Source organism: Thermobia domestica, chromosome 1 (assembly GCF_964235325.1).
Source record: "Thermobia domestica chromosome 1, izTheDome1.hap1.1, whole genome shotgun sequence".
NCBI classification, from domain to species: Eukaryota; Metazoa; Arthropoda; class Insecta; order Zygentoma; family Lepismatidae; genus Thermobia; species Thermobia domestica.
The window spans coordinates 190,190,591-190,200,142 of NC_137454.1; the positions used below are offsets into that span (position 1 = coordinate 190,190,591).

General features: G+C 33.8%; 1 protein-coding gene across 1 annotated transcript in view; it reads right to left on the bottom strand.

Annotated features, from left to right (window-relative positions):
- Positions 1-4,282, bottom strand: part of LOC145666900 (uncharacterized) — a 29,551-nt gene extending 25,269 nt beyond the window's left edge. Inside the window, exon 1 of the mRNA XM_081734491.1 lies at positions 2,763-4,282. Coding sequence (XP_081590617.1) covers positions 2,763-4,149 — 1,387 coding nt within the window. The 5' untranslated portion in view covers positions 4,150-4,282. The remainder of the gene's footprint in view (positions 1-2,762) is intronic.
- Between the last annotated feature and the right edge of the window lie 5,270 nt (positions 4,283-9,552).

Sequence of the window (9,552 nt, forward strand, 5' to 3'; positions counted from 1 at the left end):
CTTTCACAATTTGCCATCAATTCCTTATACAAAGATAAGAAAATAAACTAGTAGTTATGTTAGATAAGCATAGCACACACTATTTGTACATGTGTTGATATAATTCAAAGAATGTTAAATTAATTTCTACCCTATTTTCTTCTTTGGAAACTAGAAGTTAAAGAAGAAGTGTACAGTAAATCCAGACCATCGCTGAAAACGATGACGTAGCCTGAACTTGAAGAATGTTTCGTGATATGTTCCTGATTGCGAAACGTCTATATAACTTGTTTTGGTTTAAAGAAGGAAATCTCGAGAAAGTCATTGTGATACTCATAAGGAACGGTCTCATTTTCCGAGCATTAGTTTTTGTATAGTCTTACATGCAACGATTTTAAGTAGCTAAAAGTTTAGATGAAAGGTGAATTGACGCGGTAGGTAAGTGGTTAGCGTATTGAACTTCTATTCGGCGGACCGAAGTTCGAATCCCGGCCAGGTTGTATCTCTTTTAAATGTTTCAATTTCAATTTCAATATATACTCAGTTTGACAAGCAAGATCTCTCCTTTAGAAAGAAAAAGATGTTGGAATAAGGAGAATTGGAGAAGTCTCTCAATGGAGGCAATCATTTACAAACTTACTTCCTGCAGTTGTTCTATATTTGATATTTTCGTCTACTTTCAAGCATTTTCTAATTCATTTCGTCGTCAGTATTTTTATTTCTCTAAACATACAGTATATAAAGAAATAATACATTACATACACAGCAATATTGAGATAAATGTATGGTGTTGTTTGGAAAATACGATCCAAATCATACAGATTCATCTTAGAATGGAGAGCTGTTTCGTTAGTAACCTACTTTACAATTTTACCTGCGTATACACCTGGATCAGGGCTACCCACTGCTGTTAATGCCGAGAAAAGTTACGTGTAAGTTGAGTTGCATCCGTCTAGGAGTTCTCACAACTGCAAATGACCTGGACCCCAAGTAATGGAATTAGAGCACTTAGGGGGGAGATACTTTTGTGGTTCAGTGTACTACAAAAATGTTCAGAAATTCGTAGTACATCTCCTGTGTTGTTATGCAACCATAATCGTGCTAAAAAAAATGTATGTTTGCATATAAGCAGGTTACTTTGATGTAGTTAATCCATTATCCGTGGAGGTGTTCCATAATCTAGTTTTAAGCATTATGATCAGATCGTACAGAAATTTATATGGGACCACCGAGAAGATAAATTCTTTAAACGAAATCAGAATCATCGAAATCGATCCGTCTACTTCGAAGATATTAGTGTTCATGCTCTGAATATACATACAAACAGACTGAATTGAGAATCTCCTTCTTTTGATATCGGTTAAAAATTAACTAAATTCTTAACAGCTATAATTCTCGATATTTAGTCCTATAGCGTACGCAAATTTATTAAATGGGGTTCAAGCTCCGAAGTTCATTCCGTTTCATTCTTTTTTGTATGTATCTTAATATTGTAAATGTTTCTTTCACATACCTTAGAGCTCGGTCGTAGCTATATGGTTATGGTTACTATATTTGTCTTTGACACGGAGGACTTGGGTTCGATTTCTAACTCTTTGGATCCCAGATTAAGCTACAGATTCACGTCTCACGTAGCCTCAGTGCTCGAAGGGACGCTGAACTTCAATTCAATCAACCAACTATCACATCTTGTTGGAAGAAAGGGTAAAGTTCAAAAGCCCATTTGTGTATGGCATTGATTCTGTGCGATAGCCAAATGAACATCTGATCTTGAGTGCTACTTATACATCCGTCAATTCACTTACAGCGACGTTGCCATTGCTATGATGTGGTAATCCGATTTGGCTGGTATACTGTATGTTCCTAGTGAAAAGAGAACTGCTTCAACATTTAGTAATATTCACCTGTTGAGAACAAATTTCTCACCGGAGGTTTTGCAATAGCACAGCCCGAGCTTATATGTTCACGCCAAACGTGTATTTGGCTGCGATTAGTCTTACTGATAAATATTTCTTGATAAGTATCTGTAAAGATGAATTGGGAGATTATTGCTCTTCTGTATACAGAAAAGTGCTTGTGATCATTATTATGTCATTGTACGACGGTTCGATATGTTCGAATAGACAATCTATTACGGCACTGGTTGCTTCATTCTACAACTTCTAAGGTAATTTATCCTCCATTTTGACAAATATTATGATCTCGCTAGAACATGACGCGAGAATCCAGAGCAGAAGTGCGTTTTAAATTCGGGACGAGACAAGAAGTTCCACAAATCTCATTGGCTAGTTCATCCAAGGCTTAGATCTCGAACATTGCTTTATTGTTACATGAATATATATAGTGGTTGTTCAAATCCAATGAAGAGCATATGTCAACATTTAAAGATACGCTAGTCATTACACAATATACTCCAATAATAAATATGATTTAAATGTTGTTAATACATACACTCTTCGTGGGTTTCTTGTGAAGCAGAAGATTCTGATACCTTCTTGATAAAATTGAGAAAAAATAATGACAGAAAGTTTGTTCTTAAATTTACAGAAACAGACAAGATAAGAAAAAATTTTTCAAGAATCAGGACAAGACTAGGGTTTTACAATATTTACGAGGTGAGATTCGAAAATTTTATTTTTCGTCTCGTTTTGCCTCGTGGGCAACACTAGTTTCTTCTGATTGAAAATAGTAAATTCCTAACGGCTTATTCTACTGAGCGTGAGTTCTACTTGTAATCCTTAAAACTTAGTTAAATAGTTATTTATGTATGTATAAGTCCTCACCTGACACAGTTTCCCAAATAGATTTTAAAGTCTTTGTATACGTTGTTACCAATGTCGGCACATTTTTAGTGTTTTCAAAGTCATACAGTTGGAAACCTATTGTATTCTTATAGTATTCATTTAGCTCTTCCTGTTTAGCAACCTCGGCAGATAGTAGTGCTAAAATGTTCTTTAGTCGAGAACTTTCTAAAATGGTTTCTGTCAAACTTTTCTCCGTAAGTTCTTTTATCTCGATTATCAAGCGTACACCTTCATTTACATTTTCTAAATATCTTATACTGTCGGTCTCAAGGATGTCAAAAGTGTTCAATATTTCTATAGGATTTTGGTAGTATTCGTTTGGATCTATTATCTTTCCTTCAATATCAATATTGATGACAAACTTTTCATAATAGTACTGTGTTATTTCATTTAAATCTATTAAATTCTTTCGTTCAGACGTTGAAGTTGTTCGTGCAGCGATCGCTGATTTTATTTTTTCGTCTTCTGGGAAGCATATCTCCATCATACGATATACTAAGTCTTGAACTACCCTTTGACTCTCATAAAGAACATTCAGTTTCCCAATGTTGTAGAGTAGATAATCTACTTCCTGACACAGAGCCATCTTTTCACCAATTAGAGCAATATTAAATAGCCATTCCTCTTTGCATTCTTTGATGGCGGATTCTGCTTCGTTTGCCGAATGATCAAGGAATTTATTATAATTTTCACACTGTTTGGCAAATTTCTTTTCAGTGTTTTTCTGTAACAGCATTTCCTTCTCTTGAGTTACCATCAACCTAAATACACCATCTTTCTTAAACCCTGAGTTAAGTTTAGTTTGAAAAACAGAGTTTACTTGACTTCTGTAGCTCTGAATTTTGAAGGGATGAATGTTATTTCTTCCAGCAATTTCAGTATAAAATCCCCAGTAGCAGTCCGTCATTCCTTCCGGAAGTTCATCTTCCAAATTACCTTGTTCAATGTAGGTTTCTTTCAAAATGGTTCCAGGCTGAACTCTTCCATATTTGGATTTGTCAGGTAAAGGTACACTGTTGTATACAGTTCTTATTTGCTTCAATCTATGTCTTTCGTCTTCTCGGATCCTCACGAAATCATTGCTGAAAGTTGTGCTAAACGGATTCCCTTCTTCTCGGAGTTCAGGATGAAGTTCTACGCTCTTCTTGCGACCTGCAAATTTTGATTCTTTCAGTAAAACTTCGGGAACAACAGGCAAACGCGGATAAGATTCCTTTTTGGTGAGTTTCTTCGTTGTTGGTATTTTAACATCGCGGCCTTTTCTGTAATCGTTTAGTAATTTAGTACATTTCGTTTGAAGTTTTCTAGATGGACGTTTACCTTTAAGATTCAATTCTGCATCATTACTTTGCTTTGTTATTGGCATTGTTAAGCTTTATAACGTAAATTTGTTAATATTTATTTGATTTCCAGATGAATAAAAAATATGTTTTAATTCTGAGTATTACTTATCCTAATAGATAACTAGGCCAACTCTACTTACGTTGCCAGCTGTCACATGTTGCTTGGATATAGTTTTTAACTCAACAATGGTCTAGCTATTACACTAAAATGATTGGTTCCATGTCAGACAGGTTCAGACAAAAGTGCAAGGACAGAAAGGCCTGGGTCAAAAGGGTCTGAATGGAACAGCCTTGAGATTAAAGTATTAAAAGTGCTTATAAGTAAAAGAAAATATTCTTTGGATGGTGTCTTCTGCATTTATGTAGAAGGAATATGTATATAGTTCTGTGTGTGCATTTTTAGTTCCGCTCTTAGCTATTTCTTTCTTCAAATGAACTGCTTCAGCGATTTTCTTGCAAATGATGTGCTATTTAAAATAGTAAGTTTCAAGTCGTCTTTATTGGATTCATTTTCCATTAACTTGAGACACGTGGATATCGTGCTATGAACAACCAAAAGTTGATTAACTTCCACCAAAAGGTAATAAGGATAATGTAAAAGATATGAAATTTTCTGTTCAACATAGATCATAGATGGATCATGGATAGTGTGTTTAAAAAATATACCTAGGTAGAATAATAATTATAAAGAAATGGAACATGGATACTGCGTTATACCAATGTTCCTAGCTGTTTGATGCTTCTCATTAGGGAGATTTTGGCGAAAAATTATATGACTGTTATAGCCCAACTACTATACTTGTCTGATTTGGCACCTGCATGATTATTTCTACTCCACAAGTTGAAATCCATCTTCCAAGGTCGTCATTTCCAATTCACTGAAGAAATAACAAAAAAAAATTGTTGCGAGGCCTCCATATTCATCCAAAACGTGCGTTCCAGCAATGGAAGACGCGCTGGGGAACAATACGTTAATAGTAGACGAAACTATTTTGAAGAAGGATAAATCTGAATAACTTCCAAAAACGGTAGGTAACATTATATTTAGAAAGTTTAGTTCCTTTCTAGACAAATCTCTAATATATATATATTTCTTCTTTCCATTTATTTAATTTTCATCTTTTGTCTTCATTCGGATTTTTGTATTATTTTGTTATGCATTTCCGTTTAATCTACCGTATATATTAGGATGGGTAGAGAAATGCGAATTTTCGAACATCAAATTTTATACGCGGAAAAGTTGTGTATTTCCATACTAATAAATGGAAAATATTGAAAAATCCCATTTTTTTATCCTCAGTTCGCGCAAAGGGCCTAAAGTTTGAAAAAAAATATTACAAACATCATGTAACTCTACTCGAATTTAATTGTTTAATAATGTAAAAGTATTTTTAAATTACAACAGTACGTTTAGATTTCGTACATATGGCCTAAAGTTTGTGAATTTCGGTGAAAAATTGATTTTTTTAACAGTTTTACAAACAGATCCACTTTTGTATTAAAGTATATTCAAGTTGATTATTTTAACTTATTCTTATGTTATATACTCAAATTTGAGGTGAAAACATTAGTTTGCATCTCTTCACCCATTTCCGCAAAATTATTCTTGCTAAAGTGATTCAGATGTCTGCAGTGGAGATGACTGCAATTTGAGATCATTCCACGCCTCAAAATAATTCACAGATAAGCAAGAAGTAAAACTAAATAAGATCTTCCATGTTTATTAAAGTTGGTCAATAACATAAATAAATAATCCTATTAAAAATTGTAAAATATATATTAAGAAATCGTTCTTGCGTTTGTAAAAATATAGACAGAAGTTAACTCCATACTACATCCGAAGATAACTGTTTGGATTTGGGACGAGAAGCTGCGAGAAATAAAGTAGCCTATTTGAATAGTCTCAATTGTATGCAGGTAACTTCTTATTTCAGTGAATAAATGAGTTTGTGGCACAAAATATTTAATAACTACATTATAGCATGAAAGATAAAATACCGGAAGGTTTACCGTCCGTGGAATCTTTTCTTCCCGATAAACAACTCAATCAAAATTCGTAATGTCGCTCGACTGTTAGGCTTGTCAAAACAGCCTTCCACAAGATTTTTGCTCAGGAAAGAAATCCTATCTTAAGCTGGGTAATGTTCCAGTGGTAGTACTGATTAGCTGGATGGTAGTTTCTTCTCCCTTTATATTATTATAATAAAACGTATATCTTGAATACGGATTCCTATAACTGCTAGGTTGAGAAGTACGTTAGTATATCTGATTTCATGGTTTGATGCTTAACACATGCTACGGATTTTGCGAAGCGCATCGATTACGCACAACGTTATGGTAATAATATATAAATAAGACAAGTAAAAAATAAATAAAAGAATAAAATGTAATAAAATATTTAATTTGAAATAATATATACAAATGATCACTAGAATAAATATTGAACTTGATTACTTACAATGGGAATAAATATACTACAATTTATCTTGGCAACCCTTTTATAGTTACTTTACGTTAACATTGATGATAGGAAACATCAAGTTACTCTGAGATAAGCTTTTAATTCTAGAAACTCGCCTGTTTAAAAATCATCACATAGGGAATTTATCATTTGCTTGCTTATAACCTATATAGTCAGTGGCGTATTTAGGGGGTGGCTTCCGGGCTTAAGCCCCCCCGAAATGTTACTTACTATAGTAAAGTATATGAAATATCTTGCAGAATTTTCATATTTTCAGGCAAAGCCCCCCCCCCGCCGAAAGCTAGCAAAAAAACCCTCCGAAACAAAATCGTAAATACGCCACTGTATATAGTAATCGTTAGTAATCAAACATACTCACTCAATTTGATAAATGGGAGTGTTTCAAATTACAACATAAACATATCTATACAATATAAACCATAGGGGTTCCTATTGGCAGTAGTAATCAGTTCTTTGGAGTGGTCAACCTTGTTTCTTTGTTGGTCATTCCTTAAAGTATGTGCCATGAAATGGGCACAGAGCCACAGACCTTTTGTTGACATCGCACAGTATCTTTACTCACGTGCAGCTCCTCAGCAACGATTCGCAATATCGCATTTCGCCTTCCGTAATCAGTATACATATTTTTAAAAATATTCATCTATAGACTGTAATTCAAGCATATTACTAAAAAATATACTTACTTTATTGTCTAACGGGCTTTCACTTCATTTCGTTTTATAAATTTAGAGACATATGAAACAACTATACGAACCTTATGCTTATTATGTAATGATGTTGTTCTTTACTATTTATACATGATGTTTTGATTATAGGTATCGAACATGAATGCATTATTATACCAACGAACCAGCGAACCTTTTCTTTTCTCGATTCTACGGTCGAGTGACAACGTAACAACTGGGCTAAAGGGGTGTCTCTCTTCACAAATGTTGTGTTTCTCAAGAAGGTCAGTATCAAATGACAATTGAAAATCATCATTGAGTGTATTTCTTTTCCAGGGATGCTGGTTATGTTCGTGTTGTCTGTTTGTAATAGTGATAATCACGAATAAGACTTCATGCACAAGGAGACACCACAAACTACTAAAATATCCTAAGTAGCATACTGAAATATTATTACACTCTAAGATGAATGACAATGTAGAAAAGTGAAGAGTTACAGTAAAGTATAAAATATATAATACATAAAGTGCATTACGTGGGTAAAGAATTTTACTACAATGTCTTTTAAATTAAAGGAGATGAATAATTAAACAAATGAACGAATATGAAGTAATTGGTAGAATAACATCAAGAAAATCCATTCACGTGATTTTGTCCACCTCAAACTTACACGGTCTGGGATCAAACCAGGAACCCTTCACACTAAAGATGAGCAATCTACCCTTTAGAAAGAACTCTTCCCGACTTATCTTTTTTCTTTTCTATTCATTTTTCAATCACTACTAGTTTCAGCAGGGAGACGAACACAGAAACATCAAGAACAGTTAGAATTCCAGCCTCGTTACTACAGAGGGACTCGGACCGCAATGGGCTTCACCTCACAAACATCAGCCGCCTCAGACCGCTCGACCACACTCACGGCTATTCCGGACTCTTTATTTCCTCATTCTACTACTATTCAGGACTACTACTCGACAGGGACACAAACACAGAAACGTCGAGAACAGTTAAAATTCCACTCATACTAGTAAAGAGGGACTCTATCCTCCCAATGAATTTCGCCTCATGATCGTTAGCCTAACGCCTCAAACTATACTAATACACCATACTGGTAGAAAGGCGGCACCATACTTTCAGTTTTAAATATTAAAAGCTAAATAATGTAAATAATTATTTTTTTTTCTAAAAGTATATAATCAAATCTATTACGGCTTTCTTTTTTATTTTAATTGGAAAGAAGGGACGTCACATGGAAAATATGAGAAGTGAAAAGACGATGCGGTCTCAGAAAGTTTTGTCTGGATCCTTGTGATCTATGTTGTAAGAAAGTTAAAGAAAATGAATATGCTTTAAGCAAAAATTAACAATATAGATTCTATCGAGTCCCAAATACCTAGAAACCTAATCTACATCTAAGTGAAGAAAGCATGTATAACTAATCCTTATTATCATTTCAAATTTTGCATTTTTGTTTCTAGTTTGTCTCGCTTTGATGGCGAAGCAGTTAGTGCTGCAAAACTTTAAAAAATTAATATTTGTCAAACCACACAGCTGGAGCTAACATAACTGTCAGTCTATGTCACGGAAACTGTCCTTATTAAGCATGTATCTTTTGTTACCTGAATAATATTTTATATGTTCATTTAATTTTACTTTTAATTCTTTTTCAACTGTTTTAAATTCTTTGAGAAGCAATATGCGCTTATAAAATGCGGTTCAACCTAATTTTAATAAGCATTTCTTTACAAGTGTGTAAAAGAATGTCATAATGAAATCACTGAAAGTGTAATTCGGCAGTCTTTAACAGTACCGTACTAGCCGTACAATTGTTATTAACTACTGTATTATTGCTGTGGAACATATTTGGAACTGCAATTTCATGTACTATTAAAATACATTTATGTAAGCGGCGTTTCTACTTATGTTCTGTATTCGTGCTGCACATGTTAACAAATGATTTTCATTCGTTCTTTTTTGCTTCTGAAATAAGAAATATACATATAAAAAAATCATTGTTATACTTTTCCACTCGTTGCGTAGCTTAATGCATTTTTTTTTTCTGTGTGTGCAAATTACATACTTGATACAAGCGAAATATTGTTAGCAACCAAGAAAATCTGTTATAATTGGAATTTTTTGTTCTTATTTGGTTCTTCCACCTTTCCTTACATTTTTAAAAATCTTAATTGGTGTATTATTATTATTATTTGACGACCAGAACCTTGTTTGTTCCACTTCAATACTCTGGTGATTGATTCTGTCGGAAGGTGGGTTTCAAG